Source organism: Benincasa hispida, chromosome 11, assembly GCF_027475165.1.
Source record: "Benincasa hispida cultivar pf3 chromosome 11, pf3_genome.v1.1, whole genome shotgun sequence".
Taxonomy (NCBI): Eukaryota; Viridiplantae; Streptophyta; class Magnoliopsida; order Cucurbitales; family Cucurbitaceae; genus Benincasa; species Benincasa hispida.
The window spans coordinates 9,541,589-9,565,270 of NC_143488.1; the positions used below are offsets into that span (position 1 = coordinate 9,541,589).

At 36.3% G+C, this 23,682-nt stretch overlaps 2 protein-coding genes across 5 annotated transcripts; one reads left to right on the plus strand and one right to left on the minus strand.

The window, feature by feature from the left end:
• Nucleotides 1-322: 322 nt before the first annotated feature.
• On the plus strand, nucleotides 323-17,228 carry ATGRIP (Golgi-localized GRIP domain-containing protein). 4 transcript variants are annotated; one of them, XM_090307108.1, is made up of 22 exons: nucleotides 323-774; nucleotides 888-1,405; nucleotides 1,777-1,892; nucleotides 2,769-2,938; nucleotides 3,458-3,551; nucleotides 10,366-10,452; nucleotides 10,554-10,634; nucleotides 10,973-11,098; nucleotides 11,749-11,857; nucleotides 11,942-12,021; nucleotides 12,687-12,815; nucleotides 12,893-12,993; nucleotides 13,762-13,895; nucleotides 14,001-14,102; nucleotides 14,190-14,305; nucleotides 14,411-14,435; nucleotides 14,563-14,621; nucleotides 15,104-15,175; nucleotides 15,246-15,293; nucleotides 15,494-15,599; nucleotides 15,737-15,795; nucleotides 16,678-17,228. In XM_090307108.1, exons 2-22 carry the CDS (start codon nucleotides 943-945, stop codon nucleotides 16,783-16,785), a joined length of 2,385 nt encoding a protein of 794 aa, XP_090163234.1. In that variant the 5' UTR covers nucleotides 323-774; nucleotides 888-942; the 3' UTR covers nucleotides 16,786-17,228. The 4 variants fall into 4 exon arrangements, with proteins under 4 accessions (XP_090163234.1, XP_090163233.1, XP_090163236.1 ...); XM_090307110.1 differs by having other exon boundaries at nucleotides 480-774; nucleotides 1,785-1,892; XM_090307107.1 differs by having other exon boundaries at nucleotides 445-1,405.
• Nucleotides 17,229-18,149: 921 nt separating this feature from the next.
• LOC120091825 (phosphoserine aminotransferase 2, chloroplastic) lies at nucleotides 18,150-19,983 on the minus strand. Its single transcript, XM_039049967.2, has one exon. It carries the CDS (start codon nucleotides 19,820-19,822, stop codon nucleotides 18,533-18,535), a length of 1,290 nt encoding a protein of 429 aa, XP_038905895.1. The 5' UTR covers nucleotides 19,823-19,983; the 3' UTR covers nucleotides 18,150-18,532.
• Nucleotides 19,984-23,682: the final 3,699 nt, after the last annotated feature.

The following is a 23,682-nucleotide window of genomic DNA, read 5'->3' on the forward strand; positions in this document are numbered from 1 at the left end:
AATTCAACAGTTAGTACATACTTTTTAACCAAGAAGTCTTCAAATTCTTCCATTAGGATTTGAGAATGGTTTCATTTTTTTAGTTTAATTTCAACGATTAGGTGAATATTGAATCATAGATCTTATAAATGATAACTGATATATTTATATATTAATCTAGAATTGATTAAGATCTGATGTATAAATCTATATATTAACATTTAAAATTAAAAGAAGAAATATAATGTGATATTTTAGAGAAGAAAAAAAAAGAATGATAGTGAATATGAAATCAAGCATGCTAAAATAGTTTAAATAACATGGTTCAATCCACGTAAAACTTATATTATATCATCTTTAGCAACATCAAAATTATCAATATGATTCTCCAACCTCATGTATTATTAAAAAAAATCAAAATTGAAATTAGAACCTTAAATCAGAAAGTTATCACGTGAAATGCACGTGAATATAAATGGAAATGTAGTGAAGGCGAAGTCGATTTCAGGAGGCATAGTTACCGATAGAATTCCGTTTCAGGTGACGCCCGTCGGATGTTTCCGATGAAATTGTGGCGATCAACTGAATTTTTCTACTGACCTCTAGCAATATCATCGCCGCCGATCTCAATATTCTCTTTCTGTATCCACCGTGTAGATCTTTGGCTGCCATTTTTTTCTTTCTCGATTCAAGGTACAGCTATTTGTTTAGATATCGATTCTCCATTTACGCGCTGTGATTCAAAGATCTCTGCCTGGCCTTGTCTTTTGGAAGCCTGCCGAGTGTGTCAACGAGGTAGGATCTGAGTTTTGTTAAAGATTTCAGTGATTCAGATACGAAACCATGAAACTGCTGAAGTGAATAATTGTGCAAAGCGTTTCAATTGAATTAATTGACCTTCGATTCAGGTCTTACGGAGTGATTTCTTATGTGGTCTGAGCGCTGGAATTAAGTAGTGGAACAATGTCTTTGGAGGAAGGTGATGTCAATGAAACTCCCGAAAGTCGAGTGGAAGAGGGGACAATGTCCGAGGAGCTAGAATCCGGCGTGAAACATGAGGGCAATGGCCATGTTGTCGTGGAAGACAGGGTTTCTGATAGCCAAAATTGCTCTGATGATCATGATGAGCTTGTACAATTGGTTATCGATATGAAATCCCAAAATGAATACTTAAAGTCTCAGTTGGAAAGCATGAAAAATCTGCAAAATGTGGAGAATGTGCCTGAACGAGAAGAAGAAATTGGTTCCAGAGATGGAGAATCCGTTGATTTGAAAGAACTTCAAGAAAGAATTGAGTCTTTGAGTAAAGAACTTTCGGAGGAAAAGCAGACACGAGGTGCAGCAGAGCAAGCTTTGCAGCATCTCCGAGAAGCCCACTCAGAAGCAGATGCAAAAGTTCATGAACTTTCTGCAAAGCTCATTGAAGGTCAGATCTTTTTGGTTTGCGGTGTTCTATATCTTTTGTTGTTAACTTGTGATTAGAAGGATTTGGTTTGTTTGTTGAAGTGATGTATCGTTAAAAAAAAATTGTGCTTTGACCACACTAGTTTGTCTTCTGAAAAAAATTGTTTGTCTTCTGAGTCATTTTTGCTTTTGAATCCTCGTAAAAGGAAGGCTATATCTATTTCGAGGACCAGTTCAATCTTTGAGAATTATATACTGTTTGGAAGGGAAAAAAAGGTCAAATGGAAGGTTGTCAATTGTAATTGCTTGTTTTGCTTTATGGTTTTCAAAAAGGGAACTTTTTTCTTCTTATTTTGCATTAAATTTATAACAGAGAAATGTTTCTTTATGTAGCTCAACAGAAGTTGGAGCAAGAAATAAAAGAACGTGATGAGAAATATTCTGACCTGGACTCAAAATTTAGCAGGCTACACAAACGAGCTAAACAACGTATTCAAGATATTCAGAAGGTGTTTGTTGTATTCCTTGTGCTTATTTAATCGTACCTTGTTGTATCTGCCATCCATGTTGTTTTCCAAACCAAAACACACTCCATTGACAGATCTTTCACATCAATCTCCAATGATGTGATCAAATCCTCAAATTGGCCAGTTTCTTCTTCAAAATATTGTTTCTGTTTCCCAAACCAGACTGTTAAGAATACCAGGTCTGTAAAATGTGGGATTGCCTTGACTTTTTATGTCTTATTCAGTCAATTATACTCAATGTGTAGGAATCTACAAAATTAGGTTCCCGAAGCCAGGATTTAAACACATTGATACATGTATTATGCATTGTATCTCCTATTAGCTAGAAGGGAATAATGTAACAAGGATAAAGCATATTATAGATCTAGTGGATTTGTGATAGAATGTGGAATTTTTTTTTGTAAGTTTCACAAACTCTGGAATCTGATTAATGGATTAGTAGAAATCATGATTTATATTCTATAATTTTCTTCTCGAAGAAATCAATTGACGCATCTGTTTTGCTGAAAATTATTATGCTTTTATGTTTGGCCAGAATCTGTTTAAACTGAAGTGTAGTATTCTTAAATTATCTTATAACTTTGTCACAAGAGGTCATTATATATGTCTCATTTCATTTTTTTTATACTGAAGAATAACTTCACTATGTTGCTGTTATGTGTCAATGGTAAACTGAAACTTTGAGTGTAAAGGAAATGGTACTTACAAATGTTTCTTAGTAATGCAGCATCCCATCTTCTTCCTTCTTCTTTAGGTTGGAGGGGAAAGGGAAGGTGTATTTGTATCACACACATGCGTGTACATGAACTTTGAGAGAGATCACCTTGTTTGTTTTGATGGTATGCTGGAACATTGCAGGAAAAAGATGACCTCGAGGCTCGATTTCGTGATGTTAATGAACGAGCAGAGCATGCAACGTCCCAGCAGACTGCACTGCAACAAGAAATAGAACGCACTCGGCAACAGGCCAATGAAGCATTGAAAGCAATAGATGCAGAGAGACAACAATTAAGAAGTGCAAACAATAAGTAAAATCTCCATAAATTTTCTTCTTTTGTAAATTGAATTTAGAAACTACCATGTTAAATAATGTCTTTCTCTGGTCATGGCCTGAGTGTGTTTGCATGACAAATCCTTATTATTGTAATATTTTCTTGTAGAGGGATTTTTCGGGACGTGGTTTGTATGCCTTGTATTCTTTTTTTCCCCCTCAATAAAAGCAGTGTTTTCTTTTAATTTTTTTTTGGCCAAAGATGAGTAATAAATTTGAATTTCAACTGTGAAAACACGCTCGAATCCTTCATATTCCATATTGGCAGAAAAGCTAGAATTTCTAAATTTAGCATGATATTGTCACAAAGCTAGTGTGGGCGATTAACCTGGAAATTTTCTAGATTAGGCGCCAACAATTTTTGATAGAGCAGGTGTCATTGACTTAATCTGTTGAGCCGATTATAGTAGTACAGTAATTTTTTGTAGTTAATTGTATTATGCTTTCTTAATTCTTTTCCATGTATGGGAAAACTCACAATATCACTAATGAACAGGCTTCGAGACAACATAGAAGAATTGAGACACTCGTTGCTGCCTAAAGAAATTGCAATTGACGCATTGCAGCAGTCCCTTGCAGAGAAGGACCAGGTATTAAATTATGCTTTATATTGGGAAGCTTTCTGACATCATTCGTGCTGTATAAGAAAGATAGTAAATCTTCTTAATACTTGTTATCATTATCTTGTGTATTTCTTATAATAAGAACTGAATGACGGTCAGTGGTGTACTAATTTTATGCCCCGGGGTAAATGAAACCCTTCAAGTGTTTGGAAAAAGAACGTATTTCAGAAAGCTAAATTAGGATTTAGGATTAGGGCAATACTGATGATTGAAAAAATAAATTGATTTTTTCCAAACCCAGTAACAACATTTTTATTATCATTGTCACCTAGATTCATTCACAAGTTATATTGTTTGATGTAACATATAGATTAAAATAACTTTGCATCGGGCAATTATTAATGATACATATAAAGGCAATGGTTATGCTAAAATCTAAATACTTTACCATTCACGTCATTTGAACATAGAGAAGTGTTAGGCTCCCTATCATCCGTCAATATAGCAGAAAGGGCAAGAAGGGTATTTCACAGGGGGTAGTTAGTTAGGATTGTTGGAGAGGTTTGTTTATGAACATGGGAGGAGACCATTGATGGAGAAGAACAAAGCAATGCGATGTAAGCGGTGGGTTATGTTGGTTGTTGATGAAAACCAGAGTAGAGAAAGAAAAATAGCACACCAATATTTTACGTGGAAAACCCTAATCAGGAAGAAAAACCACGGGATAAAGGGATTCTTATTAGAAAACTGATACTAAGAAATACAACAGACCACTAGCTTAAATAGAGAAAAGGGAAACCCAAGAGTACAATGAAAAAGATAAAAATGCCCATAGAGTACAAAATCCTAATTTCAATACTCCCCCTCAAGTTGGGGCATAGATGTCAATAAGACCCAACTTGCTCACACATGCGTCAAACATCTGTCTGGGTAGTCCCTCTGTTAGGACATCTGCAATATGTTGATTGGAAGGAATATAAGGAACACAAATGTTGCCACTATCAAGTCTTTTCTTGATAAAATGCCAATCAATCTCCACATGCTTTGTTCTGTCATGTTGAACAGGGTTATTTGCTATGCTTATAGCTGTTTTATTATCACAGTAGAGTTTTATTGGACCGGTATGCTCTTGATCAAGGTCTTTCAAAACTTTTTCAAGCCAAATCTCTTCACAGAGTCCCAGACTCATGGCCCTGTATTCTGCCTCGGCACTACTTCTAGTAACAACACCTTGCTTTTTGCTTCTTTATGTAACAAAGTTGCCCCACACAAAGGTACAATACCCTGATGTTGATTTTCTGTCTACTACAGATCCTGCCCAATCAGCATCGGTGTAAGCTTCGATGCATCGCCTTTCAGTTTTCCTGAACATCAAGCCTTTCTCTGGAGAGGTTTTTGGATATCTCAAAATGCGCTCCACTGCCCTCATGTGCTCTTCGTATAGAGACTACATGAACTGAATTACCATACTTACTGCATAAGAGATGTCGGGTCTAGTATGAGAGAGAGAGATTAATTTCCCAACAAGTCGCTGATATCTTTCTTTGCTCACTGGAACACCTTTACTCATATTACTTAACTTTGCATTTGCTTCTATAGGGGTATCAACTGGTTTGCAACCCGTCATACCTGTTTCCTTAAGCAAGTCTAGAGTATACTTCCGTTGGAAAACTGAAATTCCTTCTTTCGATCGAGCTACTTCCATTCCAAGGAAGTATCTTAGTTTTCCAAGGTCCTTGATTTTGAATTCCTTAGCCACCTTTGTCTTCAATCGGTCAATCTCTGAGGTATCATCGCCTGAAATAATAATGTCATCAGCATAAACAATCAAAACTACAATTTTCCCAAACATAGTAAACCTGCCAAACCAAGCCCTTGGTGACTGTTTTAGCCCATATAAGGACTTTCTTAATATGCAAACTCGGTGATTAAACTGTTTCACAAATCTTGGGGGAGGACTCATATAGACTTCTTCCTCTAACTCTCCATTAAGAAAGACATTTTTCACATCAAGCTGGTAAAGGGGCCAATCCTTATTAACTGCAACAGAAAGGAGGACCCGAACTGTATTTAGCTTTGCAACCGACGAAAAAGTCTCGGAATAATCAATATCGAAAGTCTGAGTAAAACCCCTGGTAACTAATCTAGCTTTGTATCTGTCAACTGTTCCATCGGGCCTATACTTTATTGTGAACATCCATTTACATCTGACTGCTTTATGACCACTTGGAAGATTGACTTGATCCCACGTATGATTTTTCTCGAGAGCTCTAATTTCTTCCATAACTGTGGCTTTCCATTTAGGACTTTCTAAAACTGTGTGTATACTGTTTGGTATCACTACTGTGTCTAGGTTTGTAGTGAGGGCCTTGAACTCAGGAGACAAATTACTGTAGGACAAGTAACTCTGCAACGGATATTTAGTACAAGATCTAGTACCTTTCCTTAGGGAAATCGGAAGATCAAGGGATTCATCTCTGTCTTTACTTTCTTCTGACATATTGCACTCATCCTCCGGTTCTGTTATTTTCCCACTCTCAACATTTTTTCCAGCGGGAATAAGAGACGCTTCTTTTCCAGATTCTACCATGTTCTCAAGAGTCACACAATCATCTGTCTCTGCACCATCATCGACCTATTTTTGCTGTTTTTGCTCTCAACGTTTTCAACACAAGCATCGGTTTTATCACATTTATTATCATGATCAGGGATAGGACTACTAGTACCTGAAACTGATCTTTATTTAGACTCATGGACTGGAGCCAGAGAGATAACAGGCGACGCTATTTCCTTTCTGAGATTCTTCCTATAGTATGTGATCCAAGGGACTTGTTTGGTCGGGAGGATAGGTGCATTGGTACTGATACTGACATCAAGGATGGGTTCAGGTTCAAGTAAGGCAGAAAGGCTGGGACCCCAATTGGTTTCTTCACTAGTATGCTCCCCCTGAAGAGAACCATTGGGAAAGAATGGATGATCTTCAAAGAATGTCACATCCATAGAGACAAAGTATTTTCTGGAAGAGGGATGATAAAACTTGTACCCACGCTGATGTAGAGGATACCCCACAAAAACGCATTTTTGTGCCCGAGGGGTAAACTTGGTACGGTTAGGTCCTTGTGATGGACGAACACCACACAGCCAAAGACACGAAGGGGTACATCAGAGAGAAGTCTGGTGTTTGGGTAAGACTCTTTGAAGAAATCTAAGGGGGTTTGGAATTTTAGGACCCGGGATGGCATGTGGTTTATTAGATGGGCTGCTGTCAAGATAGCGTCACCCCACAATTGAAGGAAGGGAAGTTGACAACATAAGTGATCGGGCAACTTCAACTAGGTGACGATTTTTCCGTTCGGCCACTCCATTTTGTTGAGGGGTGTACGCCCAGGAACTCTGATGGACAATACCTTTTGAGACTAGGAATTCTCGTAAGGCGTTATTAAGGTACTCTCGACCATTATCACTCTGGAGAATAGCGATTTTGGCGTTGAACTAGGTTTTTATAGAATTGTAAAATTGTTGGAAAACTGAAGTAACTTCTGATTTATCTGTCAGAAGGAAGACCCAGGTTAGTCTAGTATGATCGTCAATAAAGGTTACAAACCAATGCTTCCTAGTTATGGTAGTAATTGGTGACGGACCCCAAACATCGCTATGGAACAGAGTAAATGGTTTAGAAGGCTTATAAGGCTGAGAAGAGAAAGAAACACGAGGCTGTTTGGCTTGGACACACACATCGCATTTCAACTTAGAAATATTAATATTGTGAAAAAGAGGAGGAAACAAATAATTCATGTACTGGAAATTAGGATGGCCTAGACGATAATGCCATAACATATAATCAGTTTCAGAAACAAAAAAATAGGAAGAAAACAAACTAGTCCTATCACATATCCTAAAGGAGGCTTCTTCAGTGAGGAAATAGAGTTCCCTGTCATGCCGGGTAGTGCCAATCGTCATCCCCGAGTTTAGATCCTGAAAAACAACAGCATCAGGTTGATAAGACAAAAATTGATCAGAGGAACCAGTTAAATGGTCTGTGGCTCCTGAATCTAATATCCATGGTTTATTACCAGCTATACTCACGAGCGATGGCACTTACTCCAATTGTAGTAGTAGTGCTCCGAGTGGTGTCCTGATTCTGAGGCTGAGTATCTCCAGTAACAGATTCACCAACAAAAGCCCGGCTTGACTGTCGTTTCTTACCATTTGGCGGTCGGCCGTGAAGTCTCCAACATTGATCTTTCGTGTGCCAGGGTTTCTTGCAATGTTCACACACTGGGGGTGGCTTACTGCTCTGTTTATCTTGTACAGGGCCAGATGTTTTGAAAGCAGCGGAATCTGTTGGCGTTACAGGTGTACTATTCATGGCCTTCGACCTATATTCCTCCAGGCGAACTTTAGAACAAACTTCCATTAGGGATGGTATAGGTATGGTCCCCAATATACGACTTCACACTGTATCAAATTTAGAGTTGAGTCCTGCAAGAAAGTCATACACGCGGTCCATTTCTTCAGACTGATAATGTAACACTCCTCCACAAGGACAGTTCAAAATCATTTCACAGCACAAATCCATCTCTTGCCATAAGAGAGAGAGCTTGTTAAAGTAAGCAGTAACGTCCATTGTTCCCTGTTTGCATTCATGGACCTGCTTACGTAGGGTATATAAACGAGAGGTATTCTGTCTCCTGGAGTAGAGTTTTTGGGCTGCCTCCCAAATATCACGAGCTGTAGTTGCATACAATAATGGTTTTCCAACCTGAGGTTCTATACTTCCAATCAAAATCGATCTCAACAAAGAATCCTCTCCTTTCCACATTCGCTCTTGGGAATCACCGATCCTTGGTTTTGGTATTTCATCTATTAGGTATCTAAATTTGTGACGGCCCTCAAAGGCCATTTTAATAGATTAGGACCAAGAAAAGTAATTTTCACCATTCAACTTTTCTCCTATAATAAAGCTAGAAGAATTGCCTATAGCTCCAGAACATAAATTTGAAGGGTAAGTAGGGAACGAAGTTACCAAATTTTTAGGATGTGGGTTTAGATCTGGTTGGATCTTGGATGTCGATCCCAGGGCTTCCCCAATAGCAGCTAGATGCTGCTGAAACATCTCGTTCTGTCGTTTAATCTGCAATTGCAACTGGGTAACTTGATCTTGGATTATACTTCCTTGGTCCTGGTGGTATGAAGAATCTCCCCCTCTAAACTCACCCATGATCTGCGAAAATTGCCCCATTCGATTGCTCATATTCGGCTGAAAAACACCCACACTTTGTCCATCTGTCATTTGGTGCGGCAGTGGCTGAGAGGAGAAGACCGGCTGCAATAGCAACAAGTGGGAACTACTGGGCACGGTCGATCTTGACTGGGCGGCGCCGATCTCGCATGGAGGAGCACTAGGCATCGCAGATCTGGACTGGTCGGCGTCGTTTGGCTGTGTCTGAGAGTGACCGGACAGATCGTGGCGTCGTTCGGTTGGTCGCTGGTCGCCGGTCGCCGGTCGCGTTTGTTCGTTTGCCTTCATCTGAGCGCGACCGAACCAGATGGGTTTCTATTGGGTCGCTGGGTCTGGCGACTGGTCGTTCCATCTACGAAGGAGTCGGCCGGCGGGTGGTAGGGCGGCGGCGGCTGATCTTCACGAAAGTGGGGAAGAAGAGATTGGAAGTATCTGTCAATGGCTTTTTGGATAATACTGGTTATATATGGATTATTGGTTTGAGATTCTCCTGTTGGATTTTCCTCAATGGTGGCCAGGGTTTCATCTCCATGCTCTGATACCATGGTGAAAAACAGAGTAGAGAAAGAAAAATAGCACACTAATATTTTACGTGGAAAACCCTAACCAGGGAGAAAAACCACGGGATAAAGGGATTCTTATTAGAAAATTGATACTAAGAAATACAACAGACCACCAGCTTAAATAGAGAAAAGGGAAACTCAAGGGTACAATGAAAAAGATAAAAATGCCCCTAGAGTACAAAACCCTAATTTCAACAGTTGTATTAGGGTATCGAGTTGTTTTTATGCTCTTGATGAGTATAGTAATCTTTAGAGGAAAGAGACTCACTAGCTCTCTCAAATTGGCTGGGTATTTGTGTTGCCCTATGGTTTTTCTTCTTTTATATCAATAGAAAGTAAGGAGACACCTTACAAAAAGTAAATAATGAAACTTCATCCGAGCACTTCCTGTACCATATATGCCCACTCCTTTCTAACTAAATGGCTCAACAAATTGCAAAAAGGACACATCTCCAAGATAAATGCAGCCTTTTTCTTGGAATGCCACCAAAACTGTCCCAACTAAATAGTAAATGCACATCCTTTGAAGTTACCTAACAAACATGGTTTGCAATGGTTGTATTCTTTTGTTTGGTTACTTTTTGCTCCTTTAGCATTAGTCTCTTTTCATTCTATTAATGAAATTGTCTTGTTTCCATTTTTTTAGAAAAAAGCATTAGTCTCTTTTTGTTTTGTCGTGCCTTGTTTAAAAAAACATTTAGTTTGCATAATAGTTTAGCTCATAATTTAAAATTTCCAAATTCCAATAGTATCGGATGTTCCTGTCTCTCCCCAAAGGGACAACTCATGATTTAAAAGTGAAATCAAAGTAGATGAAAAGGTGATTAAAACTCATGCATCCCATCAAAAAGAAAATACCAAGTGTTTTATTGAAAATTCTTCATTACTGTTTTTCTTTATTATTATTCTACTTCATTTTCTGTCTTTTGAATTCATCAAATGCCGGAGTGTCATTTCTACCTTTACTTTGATATAGCTGGAGGGCCTAATGAAATATTTATTTTGACCATGATGTCTTTCACTCTGTGTGCTTCAGATGCTGGAAGACATGAAGAATATGCTTCAAGCTGCTGAGGAGAAAAGGCAAGCTTCACTAGCTGAGCTTTCTGCAAAACATCAGAAGGTGAGGCATGCTTGTTGAATGAATGGCATGCTTTCTGTACCTCCTATTATCTTCCAATAATCATCTGTTTGTTTTTCCTTTTTCTTTCTTCCTCCATCCAGAGCTTGGAGAGCTTCCAAATGCAACTTTCTGATGCTTTATCTGATAGAAATAAAGCTACAGAGACTATTTCTTCTCTACAGGTAAGAGTTAATTTGATTTGTAGTTTATCTTTCGACTTTTATGCTTCCCACCCCACCTATTGATTTCTTAAATTGGACCTGGAGAAGGCTTCTGAAGAGGCTAACTAAGTGTACTATCAACTAATAGATTTACATAAAGTTTCGTTGCCACTATTACAATTATTATCAAGTATACTTTTAATGCGAGAGTAGAAGAGTTGATTTCTGGTTGCAATATAATTCTCCTTTTTCTTATACTATTATAGATTTGTCAACTGATTGTGTGATAGTTATTATATATACACACATATATTTGTATATTTGGCTGTTAATGAAGATTTTTTTAACACATTTTCCAGGAATTAGTTGCAGAGAAAGAATCAAAGATTGCTGAGATGGATGCAGCATCAAGTGGTGAGGCTGCAAGACTTAAAGCTGCTGTGGAAACTGTAAAAGGAGAGCTTGCTCACCTCAGAAATGAACATGTAGGCTCTTTGGTTTGAACTCTTATAAATGTGTCAAAATTATTCTCTTCTACAAATGAACGAAGGCATTATATCTAGAGAACTTTTTTGCACATTTCATACCATTTTAACTTTGTTTTAATGTTCTTTTGCAAGTACCTTATTCAGAAAACTTAGTTCTATAGGTCCTAAAATTCTCAATCAAGGTTATGGGCTTGATCGACAAGTTCTTCTTCAGTAGAATATATCATAATTTATTTCTAAAAGCAAGAATTTGAGCACTTAAATATAACAGCAGAAATGACTAAATGAACATTAGTTTGTTGCTGGGAATTTCCAGTAATGAATGAACTCATCCTGATTTGAACTGTTATCTTTGAGGTAAAGATGTTCTTGAGAATCCATAGGTACAAAATAAAGGAAAATATATATATCCATGAAATGAACCAAGCACCTCCTTATTTTATGTTGTGGATAAGATTGCTGCTATCAACACACTTCTTGCTTATGATATTTTACTTTATGTTAGAGAATACATGTTGATCTAACTATGCATCCATTCTCATCTCCAGCGTATTTCTTTTGAAATTATGTAATTAGTTTTCTTAGGTTCAGTTTGAGTCCAAATTTCAGGTTTGTAATCATAGGATCATAGTTGTATAATGCTACAGGAGAAAGAAAAGGTGACATGGCAAGCTGCTTCAGAGGCACTTAAAATGAAGTTAGAGATTGCTGAGAGCAATTGCATACGTGCTGAAATTGAAGCTGCTAAAATGAGGAGTATAAGAAGAATTCTTGTTGACTTTTGTTGATGGCTCTAATATAGGAAAAGAAACAGACAAATATTTCGTTGGTGTTGGACAGGTCAGCTGGAATTGGAAGTTTCTGCAAAAGCCCGGATGTTGAGTGCAAGAGATGCTGAACTACTGACTGTCAAAGAGGAGGTATTATCAACCACCAGAAACTGTGATCATTTTACTCATTCCAATTTTCTTATCTATTTATTCTCTTCCTTGTTGGGAAAAAATGTAAACAATAATTTATAACCGGGAGAAGTGGAGTGGTAGCAAGCAACATTTTGTTGGTCAGTACTATGATTTGACTAATGTGGTACCTAATTGGAGCCTTTGAAGAGCTAAAATGAGCTTAGCTTAGTGGTAATTGATATGACTTTTTTCCCTAAAGGCCGAAGGTTTGATCCCCCCATTCCTGGAGTTGTTATACTAAAAAATTAGAGCTGTTGAAGATGGTGTTATGGGATTGGATGATGAGGCTGGCAGTTGTTTTGGTAGGGAAGGTTTCAGTAGATAGTTGGAGATGATGTGTGAGTATAGGGATAGGTATAGAAGATCATCCCCTAAAGTACACATCTTTTTTATATTTATTCTTCATCTGATTTGATGTGACTCAATCTATCAGCAATGTGACTGTTCATGGTATCTAACGAACCTGGAACCATGTTTTTACCAAATTTTTCAGAGGCTGCCATAGAAATAAATTCTCTTTTTTATTTTATCAGCCCTAAATTCGTTTTTAAGTGATCTTTTAGTCTCTTCAACACCTACTTAAAATCATAATTGGCTTGATGCAATTTTTTTTATTCTTGCAGATGAATCGCCTGGAAAGTGAATTTTCTTCATACAAGGTTCGTGCTCATGCACTTCTACAGAAGAAGGAAGCAGAGCTAGCGGCTGCTGTGGACTCTGACCAAATTAAAGCTCTTGAGGAAGTGCTGAAGGTGAACACATCTAAATGTAAAGTGAATAACCATGTTGATTCCCGAGCTCACTTTGGTTATCAAACTTTGCATTATAGGAGGCTGAAAAGGAAATCACGTTGGCATATGCTGAAAAGGAACGGGTTCAGCTAGATCTTCAAAATGCGTTGGAAAATCATGATAAAGAACTCAAAGAAAGGTGGTCATATGCTTGAGATTTGTGATTTCAATTTTCCATCTTCTCCAGAAGGGTTATCACAAATCTAAGCTGCAACTTTAGTAGTAGTTATACATCCGGCAGTTGATTTGAATATTTGGTTCATTTAAAGTCGTTTCAGGAATTATTAATGTTAATTGCATACGCATCAATCGTGGGACAGACCAATTGATACCTCAAGTATTAAAAAACACGGGAATGGGAATATGGGAACAATGGAAATCCTGTTATTACTGATGAAAAAACAGGGGAATTGTTAAAAATGCAATCTGCCGTCTCTTCATTGTGTTTGCGATGAACCCACTTACCTGGAGGGAGAGAGAAGAATTCTCTTCCGATCCTATTTGTTTGTGAAATCCTAGAATGATAGATTAGTTAAATGGAACATGCGAATGTCATTGAGTGCGAAGTGTGAGCCTATTTCTTCCATGTTTTTCTCAATGAAAGTTTGGTTTTTGCATGAACATCCCGTGGTAATTTTAGGTGAAAAAGATTCCTAGGCTAGCAAACAATGTTTTCTCATGATGGCCAAATCGTTTCATTACATTTAGTTTAGATTTAATGGTCATTAAGTTTTATGTTTCTCTTGATCTCTTTGATTTAACCCTCAAGGTTTAGTAGCCAAAGTGGATGGCTGTTTCAAATGGTGGCTTTCTTTAATTTCCGTCAGAATATTCCTCCTAGAGTTCTACAAATTGACAGCATTCTTTTGATGAACTTAAGATAACTTCTTATTTCCACTTGTGACAGAGATTCAGCCCTCAACGACGCTGAGCAAAATATTAAGAGCCTAGAAAAGAGGCTTGAATCTGCTAATTTGCACCTTCATTCAGAAAAGGAAGCTTGGGAACAGAGCCTCCAAAACTTGGAGGAATCATGGCGAAGTAATATCAGTAGTTTGAATGAAATAGCGATTCTTGGTTTTTATTTACAGAGTGATAAATAAGTTGTTGTAAAGAAGATTATTTTCTGTAATATTTTATCTGCAGTAAGATGTGAAGCTCTGAAATCTCAGTTTGAAGAATCCTCTAGGCAAGATGTAGAAAAGGAATTTGAAGAGCTGAAACGAGGGTATAAAAGATTAAAGGCAAGTATAATAACTTTTTCTCTTGTTTTGTGACTTGTGCTAAAATAATTTTATCCTCAAGTTTTTACTTCGTTGTGTCATCTGTAGGAAGAGCACAATTCATTCCGAGATCTTGCTGATAGAATGATTGAGGAAAAGGATACAGAAATTTCTAGGCTTTTAGATGATAACAAGAATCTTCGACAATCTTTGGAATCAAAGCCTCCCGTATGTTTATTATCTAATCCTTTTGATTACAATTCTTTAATAGATTTTGATACTTAAGTGTTTTCTGTACTCATTTCTGACCCTTATCTTCTGTAATCATCTCAGGCAGATCAAATTGATAATATTGCAGGTAGGAAAACTTTTTTTGTTTCCCTATTCATTTACTGCTCATGTTTGATCAGAACTGAACAAATTTGGACAATAGACTAGAACTGACCATTGACGTCTTAACGTTCTTTTTCTCCAATTGGTATCAGTCACTCAAAAACAGGACTCTTCAAATTTGAGCGCCTCTATTGCAGAACAACAGATTCTGGTATGTACAGCATTCTTTCTCATAAAAACTTGTTGCAGTTGCAACTTATACTTGATTTTAACATCTTTTTTGTAGTGGAAGAAGTTTTGTTAATTAATATATATTGTCAAATTGAAATTACGTTATCAGTTTCTCTTCTATCAAAGATGGTTGCTTATGGTAACTGCCATTCATGCATTAATTACAGAATTTTATGGTATGATTTTAAAATTAGTGTGTGAGCATATGTATAGCTTAACTGATAGAGGTATGTATCTTCGATTAGAAAGAAGGTTTGAATTTTCACTCCCAAATGTGGAAGTAGAAAAAGAATTAGTTTTCATGTTTGATTATTGAATCTTGTCGCCTTTTTATAAAGACATGTTAACCACAATGATAGATACGAAAAATAACATCTTGTCGCCTTTTTCACATGGAGTGGAGGTATCTTGGTCTAAAACGTCATGGATGTGTGATAGTTTCCTATTTTCATTTTTATTCAGCTTTTAGCAAGGCAGCAGGCTCAGAGAGAAGAGCAACTAGCCCAATCACAGCGCCATATCTTAGCCCTTCAAGTATGATTCACTGATAGAGGTATGTATTTCACGTTCTAGATGCAGAGTCTAACAATTCTGCATTTTATAGGAAGAGATTGAGGAGCTTGAACGTGAGAATCGTCTGCATAGCCAGCAGGTATAATTAAGTTCAAATCGAGCCAATCTCTAAGACGTTAAAAGCTTTTCAGTTTTTTATCCTTTTTTTTTTAAAAAATTAATTAATTAATTTATTTAAGAAAGCAATGTTCTGTGTCTGATATATGTGAAAGTCATGCCATAGTATAACAACTACTAGCATTTTTAGTGTGAAATTTAAATATCATCTCATGGGTGCAGGAAGCAATGTTAAAGGCTGAGCTTCGTGATATGGAAAGATCACAGAAAAGGGAGGGTATTGACATGACATATCTGAAGAATGTCATCTTGAAGCTCCTTGAAACCGGTATAGGAGTTTTATTCTGCTTTGATAATGGCAATTTTTACAAATTAATGTCCCCGCTCCAATTTATGGGTTTAAAGGTTGATTTATTTGACACCCTCTTTAACATTTCCTTATCCTCAATTTTTATTTTTAATTAGGTGAAGTAGAAGCTCTGCTACCTGTGGTTGCCATGCTTCTCCAGTTTAGTCCAGAAGAGGTTGTATATGCACTTTCAACTATTCTCTATCCTGTGAATGATTGGAATATATTGTGTTTTTCTTACTTAATTGTGGCCAAACATCTAGAGAAGTCAAAAGAACCCATGGAAGTTAAAGGATGACCATTGTTAGGCCTTATAAGCATCACGTAAATCATAGGAATAGAATTATGTTTGAGAATTATCGACATGCTCGCAATTATGGTTACTGGACTTGCATTACTATGGTTTACAGTCTCATAGTGTCAAATAGTTATCAATTTATTCTCCTAAAAGAAATTGATGGGAATGAAAAATAAATATAAGAAAATAGTAATACTTTAGCCCTCCCAAAAAGGGGGGAAAAACATTTGTTCAGATTTATCTCAATGAATCAAAAGGAACTGGAGTATGTGGTGACATTATTCTCTCTTTAAAATCAAATTAGAAAATTACCTGTCAACTATTCTATAAGACTATTAAGTCACAAAATTTAACCACCAAAACATCCAGAATCAAGCAAGGAAGGCAGGTGGTAGAAAAATGCTCAAACTTAGCACTAAAATGTTCAAACCCAATTAAAAAACATCCAATACTCTCTATTGCCTTGATAATAACAAAGTTTGCAGTTTAATGTGATAAATTTATAACTTGTAAGATTATATTTGATTCATCCACTATTAAATTTATGTGGTAAAAAGTTTAATATAAGTATTGCTTCTAATGTAATAAAAACATTATACTGTTACCTGTTACCACGTTATCGCACGAAACCTTAAAAGTGAAGATCGATGTCTTTGAGAAACTGGAAACCGAAAACCCTGTTTTGAGATGTAAAGTACTCTTATGAATTTTAATAGGCTCAACTTACGGTGAGTAGTTTTGGTTGATTTGCTTATACAGATGCAAAAATGTCAACAAGCATATCACAGCACGACGGATGTTCCTCCAAGCCCTGCTGGCGATTCAGGATCTGCTCGCTCTCTTTTCTCAAGATTTTCATTTACGTGACAGATGAGAGGAAGGAAGCCTCCGGAAAGTTTCTCAGCATAAAATTTAAAACGTCTGCTACTGTGGTTGAACAAATGTTCTTTTTCAGTACCGGCAGAGAAGCAGAGTAGGCCACAACTGTAAGAATTTCGAAACTGTTTCTTTCTTTTAAGAAACAATTATTCTTTCATGCCAAAATGAGAATCTACAGAGAAGCGTTACTTTTATAGATTAAAATATACATAGAACATGAAAGAGGAGGGAGGAATTTTGATCTTGTTCTTCTGGGAGGAGGCGGAAGTGTTGTATTTTCCATGAAAATGTTCTTTACTTTATACACACAATACAATGATATTTTATTTTTGTAATAGTTTGCCGCTGCATTTGTACCTTTGACTTTGAGGGATATTATTTTCTTTTACCTTATATTTGGAATCGAGAAAAGAAAATTGTTTTTCTGGTAAGCTTGTTTGTTGCTAAGTTATAAATGAATTGGTAATCCATCGTTTTGCAGTTGGGTTGGTGACCATCGCATTCTGATTCTGAATTTGATTGGTACGTTTACCTTTGTTTGGAACTAAGAAAGTTGAATTAATAATTTTTCTCTCTCTCCGTTTATGTTCATTTAAAAATAATTAGGAAATATTATTAATATTATTTATATATTTTAAGGGTAAAAATGGTTCGATTCAGTTCGATGGTCAATAATATTATATTCACATTTGTGTTATTCTCTTTTATGTTTTGTTGTGATAGAATGAAAATGTTGAACCAACCGACATTAATAAATGTACATGTATAGAAATATAATACCCTTTTTCTAAAAGGGAGGAAAAAAAACTGGTTGCAAACAAAGTTTGATACTTCCAGGCCATAGAAAGAAAAAATAGTACTTAATATTTCGTTCATTATTTGATATGTTATTAAATGATTTATTAATTTATTATTAATTTATTATTAATTTATTTTGTAAATCCTTATAATCCCAAAATGCTGGATAGTATGGGAAATTTTCAATACCAGAAACTTTTCGTTTAGGTATTTTTTTTTTTCTATGCCATTTGTATATCATTCATTTGTTTCATGAAAGTCTGGTTTTCGTAAAAGTTATATTAAGTTGAGGAAAACTTTAGTATTGATAAAGAGAAAAAAAGTGGGTGTAAAAAGTTGGTGTGATGTTGATGCATTGTTTACAGACATTAAAGAAAGTTGTAAAAATGATTTAAACAAATAGTTAGTTTCTTTCTAATTTCAAATAAAGTTATAAAACTTGATTTAAATGAATAATTAGGTTGTTTTTACTTCCAAATTGTTGTAAACCTTATTATTAAAAATATTGATTAATCCACATATATTATTTCAATCTTACGGGAAAGAGAGAGAGATTAGAAGTAGAACTACTAATACATGCATAGCATTATCTAAACATGGCTGCATTTAGAGGTTATTGACTCGAAAGCTTCAAACATTTATAATCACCCCTCCCCGTAAAAAACTAAACTACTCATTTTTCTGCAGAAGATCAAAATCCTCATGTGAAATTTTGCTCAAAAACCCCATTAGAAAAGACACAAACTCCCCATCCCCACATTGCACAAATCAAAGATCCAGCAAAGATTGCCAAAAAAAAAAAAAAAAAAAAAAAAAAAAAAATCCCAAAACGATACAACATAATATGATGATGATGATGCACTGCCTTGATTTTTCACTTGAGAGCTGAAAATACTGTAGCTGCAAATTAGACTTAAATAATCATACTATGATCAAATCAAGCATGCCTTGCCTGGAAATCCTTCATGAAAGCAACCAATTTCTCCACTCCAGCCAATGGCATTGCATTGTATATTGAAGCTCTCATTCCTCCCACGGATCTATGCCCCTTCAGCTGAACCATCTTCTCTTTAGCTGCGTCCTTCACAAACTCACTTTCCAGCTCTGGCTTCTCCAAAGTGAATGGTACATTCATCAATGATCTCACCGAACGCTCGACTGGGCATCGGTAGAATCCGTTGCTTTGATCGATTGCCTCGTATAGGATGTCGGCCTTCTTCTTGTTCTTTTTCTCCACCTCCTTCAGCCCCCCCTGTTCCAGCAGATCCTCAAACACCAATCCACACATGTAGATGCCATAGCAAGGTGGGGTGTTGTAGAGCGAATTGTTTTCATGGTGGATCTTGAAATCCAACATCACGGGAGTGATTTCTTGTGCTCCACCGATCAGATCCTTCCTGATTATAACAATGGTGACCCCAGATGGCCCAACGTTCTTCTGAGCTCCAGCATAAATTATCCCAAATTTAGATATGTCCACAGGTTTTGAGCAGAAATTGGAGGACATATCAGCCACCAAGAGGGTTTTCGGATTTGGATAGTTCTTGAATTCAACTCCATGGATGGTTTCGTTCGCACAAATATGCAAATATTTGGCATTAGGGCTTTGTTCCAGATCCTCGAATGCTGGGATTTTGGTGTATTTTTCAGCTTTGCCCGACCAAATAACCTTAGGTTTACAATACTTCTGAGCCTCTTTGAAGGCCTTGTCGCCCCAGGAGCCAGTGACGACATAATCGACGGTGTCGTCGGGTCTGCACAGATTCAAAGGGATGGCGGCGAATTGAGTGGTGGCGCCGCCCTGCAAGAACAAAACAGCGTAATCGGAGGGAATATCCAGAAGGCTTCTGAGATCTGATTCGGCCTTTTGGATTATGGATGTGAAATCTTTACCTCTATGACTCATTTCCATTACGCTCATGCCAGATCCGCGCCAGTTGATGAGCTCGGACTGAGCCCTTTTCAGGACGGACTCCGGCAAGGTGGCGGGGCCGGCGGCGAAGTTGAAGACACGATCGTCGGAAGAATTGTGGGAAGACGGGGGATTCTGAAGCTCGAGAGGGGAGGTGGTGGAAGCTGCTGAGCAGGAGATTGAGAAGCGGTGGGGAGAGGGAGAGGGAGAAGGGAGAGGGAAGGCATTGAAATGAGGGGTGGAAATGGAGGTTTTGAGATGGTGGCGATGAGGATTCTGAAGAAGAAGGGAGTGTGGGGAAGCTGTGGCGGCCATGGATGTAGAGATTTGAGAGAAAGGAAGAAAGATTTTGGAGATTTGGAAGAAGAAGAAATGAAGAACCGAGTCTGGTTTTTGTTGGAGGAAAAGACGGGGGAAAGGGGTTTTTGGTGGACGGAATAATGGCTTCTTTCAAGCCATTTATAGGAGGAGGGGAGGGTTTTTCGCTCTGTTTCACTCTTTCATTTTGTTTTTTGTTTTTTGTTTTTTTCAATTTTTTAAAAAATTACCTTTTTAATCTAAGTTTTGAAAAAATACGTGTTTGGAAAACATAACATTTTAGTCCTCAATTTTTCTAATACCAGTTTATTTCATATTTAAATTTTTTCGAACAATTGCAAATATAGATTAGACCCTAGCAGATATAATATAATATAAAAAAATTATAAATATGATCAAATTTAAATAGTCTGACCATATTATTGATAGGAATCTTGATAGACCATATCACTGCGGTAGAAGTCTGTAGTGGATAGACTTGGGAGTCTATCAACAATAGTAGCGGATAGACTTGGGAGTCTCTTTTTTAGTCTTAAATTTTAAAAAAGAGATTTAAAAGCCAAAAGGCGCATGCAATAATTTATTTTTATTATTTTAAATTAGGATATGTTTTTAAATTTTTTTTTTACCTATTCTCATTTTAAACATATTTTTGTCATTCAAAATTTTTTGTAATTAGATAAAATGAAAATAAAAATTAGTTCATGAATATTTTAAACTCAAACATTTGAGAACTAAAAAGATATATTTTTAAAATTTATGGTTCAAATGTACCTAATCTAAAAAACTCAGAGACTAAATAGATTTGTTTTGAAAACTTGTGAACCAAACACACACATTCTTTAGAACTCGGGAATTAAAAAGATAGTTCCACATTTTTGGTTCTTATACTTGATTTTTAAAATAGTTTATTTAATTTTAGTTTTTATATTATCAATAAATTATTTAGACCTAATTCTGGTTTATTATTAATTTTTCTAATTTTTTTTCTGTGTATTAGATACATATTCACAACCTGTTTATTCTTGTACCAAAAGAGCTCCATATATAAATAATGTAATGTTAAAAATAATATGAAATTCATGTATTTTGCCATTTAATTTAGTATCAATAAATGAATAAATTGTTGACATGTCAGCTTAAAAAACAAATCAGATAAAAAGAAAATCAGCCTTTTTAGCTGCAAACAACCGCGAAAAGCTGAGGACAAAAGGTATAGTTTTTGGAATCTCATGAACAAAAGAATTGAATTTAAAAAATAAAGAGAAAAATTAAAGTGAAAGCTAAGTCAAACTTATTAGAAATGAACATTTTTAATGACTCCTAAACTTTGGCATAGGATTAATTAATTAAACACACGTATTAACTTTCAAGATACACTATTTTCAAAATATATCAATCATCGTTTACGTTCTCTAAACACACGTATTAACTTTCAAGATACACTATTTTCAAAATATATCAATCATCGTTTACGTTCTCTGGTGAAATGTTGATGTCTTTCTTATCTGTTTTATCTTTGATAACTTGTAGAAATATAAGTTATTGTCTCTTAAAAGTTAGAACAATTAGAATTTTTAATGATAAAAACACATCTATCTTAAGAGAAAACGCATAGAATTCTTCAAACACCACTAACTCTTGCAAAAGTGTACTTCTTGGTAAAACTGCTTCACTATTGCATCTTATTACAGGATTTCAAGAAAATTCACTAAGTGTTGCAAGCCAAGCTAACGCAAGGGCATGTAAATTAATGTTGTCTTATCACAAGGGCATTGGTTCGCGTTGTTCCTATCAAATCAACACTTGCAAGTATAGACATTTGATTGTCGGCGTCTGAAAAACATCTGAACTGGTAGACTGCTGACCAGGGCATAGAAATTAATGTTGTCCTATCACAAGTTGCTGAGAAAAACGCCTATAAATAAGAAGACTTGCAGCCAAAGAAGGAGGATACCATTCTTAGAGAAACCATAGAATTTAGATCATAGTTGCTCTGCTGTTACAAGAAGGAGATAGGAGGAAAAGAACCATTGTCATTGTTGAAGACCAAGCTCGAGAGAAAATTCTTCATCATTTCTTCACCAAGTTGATTGCACATGCATTTGAATCAAGCCAAAGAGGACAAGAGATTAAACTCTGCGACTTGACTCCTTCCCTTTCTTTCATTTCATTTCCGTTTTCCATTTCATGCAATTAAGTGTGATTATTGTAAAGACAGTTTCAACCTTCAAAATTAAATCTTACATTTGATCCATCCACTTTCTCTGTTTATATTCCATTGTGATTGACGCATTCCTGACTTGTTGCATGCTTAATTTCCAAGCTTTAATCATCTTGATCACTTGGTTGAAGTTATAAATCAGTTACACTATTTGAGAATAAGATAGCTAGAGAACACATTGAGTCAGAATGCATAGTATATTTAGAGATAAAAAGACTTGTGCTTTATTACTTTATGTAACCAACGCATGCACCCTAGAGATAGAAACATATGTGGCATTCGCATCGAGAAATGTTGAATAATATGATCAGAAACCTAACGCATCTACATACATTTGGTTTGTAAACGAGCATTCCCTGTTGTAACGACTCGACCCCCTAGGGCTTAAGTAAGTCGTTACTAAATACATGCATACATGGAACTCAAAACGACACTCGGTTATGATGAAATAAATGCTAATTAAATAAGGTAAGTTCAAAAGACTTTCATTAAATTCAAATACTAAAACAATAGTAGGGTACCCATAAATCATAAAGGATAATAAATAAGTTTGAAAAACGATTCTTAAAAGTAAGTTTTAAACATCAAAACTAAAAGTTAAGAGAAACATGAAAAGAACTCTAAATCTCATGATGCGGAAGCGTAAAAACTAGTCCCAGTGGCTTGATCACGAATTCCGCTTGTCCATCGTTGGTGCATCTCTACCCTTACCTAAAACAACAACATGAGAAAGAATGAGTGTAAAATACTCAGTAAGTAACCCCATTACTGGGGTCAGGTTGGGCATCTATGTCCTCTAGATATCCACCTCTGACACATATACACATGAAACAAGAAGGAGACTGAGTCCTATCCTACTGTAGTTAAGTATGCCCACTACCTCTGGTGAATCCCGAAGGAAACACAAACTGGTGAATCCTGAAGGAAACACAAAATCTAGTGGGCATCTAACTAATTAGTAAGGACATTTGCACAGTCTCAACATCAAAATCATCACCATACGAATCTATGACATACATATAATCCTCAATACCATGGCTCTATCGTATACACATATACCTCAACGTCATGGTTTTACAACATACTTGTATACCTCAACATCCTCAGATCAAATACAATCATATGGAAGCACATACCATCTCATACTAGCATTCAAGTGTCTATGTGCATATTTAAAAAATTCAGATCTCGTGCTAGAACATACTTTAATTCAGATCATACTATCAATTTATCATGCTAACATTCTACCATAACATACATTTATCATGCTAGCATACAACTAAAGCCTGGCTTCTGGACAGTTCCAGTAGTAAGATTACTTACCTTAATAGAAAATCCACAGATAAAATCAGACAACCAAACGATGACAACGATTTGAAGTAACGTCCCTAACATACGAATACAACCATTAAATTTCAGTCCAACAATAATTGAGAAACCTTAGATTCAAATTCAAAATACCCAAAAGCTTACCCTAAGAACTTGATCAACAACCATTCCCAAAATCTCGACTCCAAAATCTCCTCCTAACAGATTCTAATTCCAACGAATGACGACTTAGAATCTTCAAAACATGAATTAAATGATTATTTAATCCAATAATTCATGGGTGTCAAAATCCTTCAAGAAATCT

Excerpts from the sequence above, each read along its gene's own strand:
- LOC120091825 (XM_039049967.2), bottom strand. The coding sequence starts at position 19,822 with ATGGCCGCCACAGCTTCCCCACACTCCCTTCTTCTTCAGAATCCTCAT.
- ATGRIP (XM_090307108.1), top strand. The coding sequence starts at position 943 with ATGTCTTTGGAGGAAGGTGATGTCAATGAAACTCCCGAAAGTCGAGTG. Across the intron at positions 10,453-10,553 it reads TTTCTGCAAAACATCAGAAG|AGCTTGGAGAGCTTCCAAAT; the intron begins GTGAGGCATGCT and ends TCCTCCATCCAG. Across the intron at positions 12,022-12,686 it reads TACTGACTGTCAAAGAGGAG|ATGAATCGCCTGGAAAGTGA; the intron begins GTATTATCAACC and ends TTATTCTTGCAG.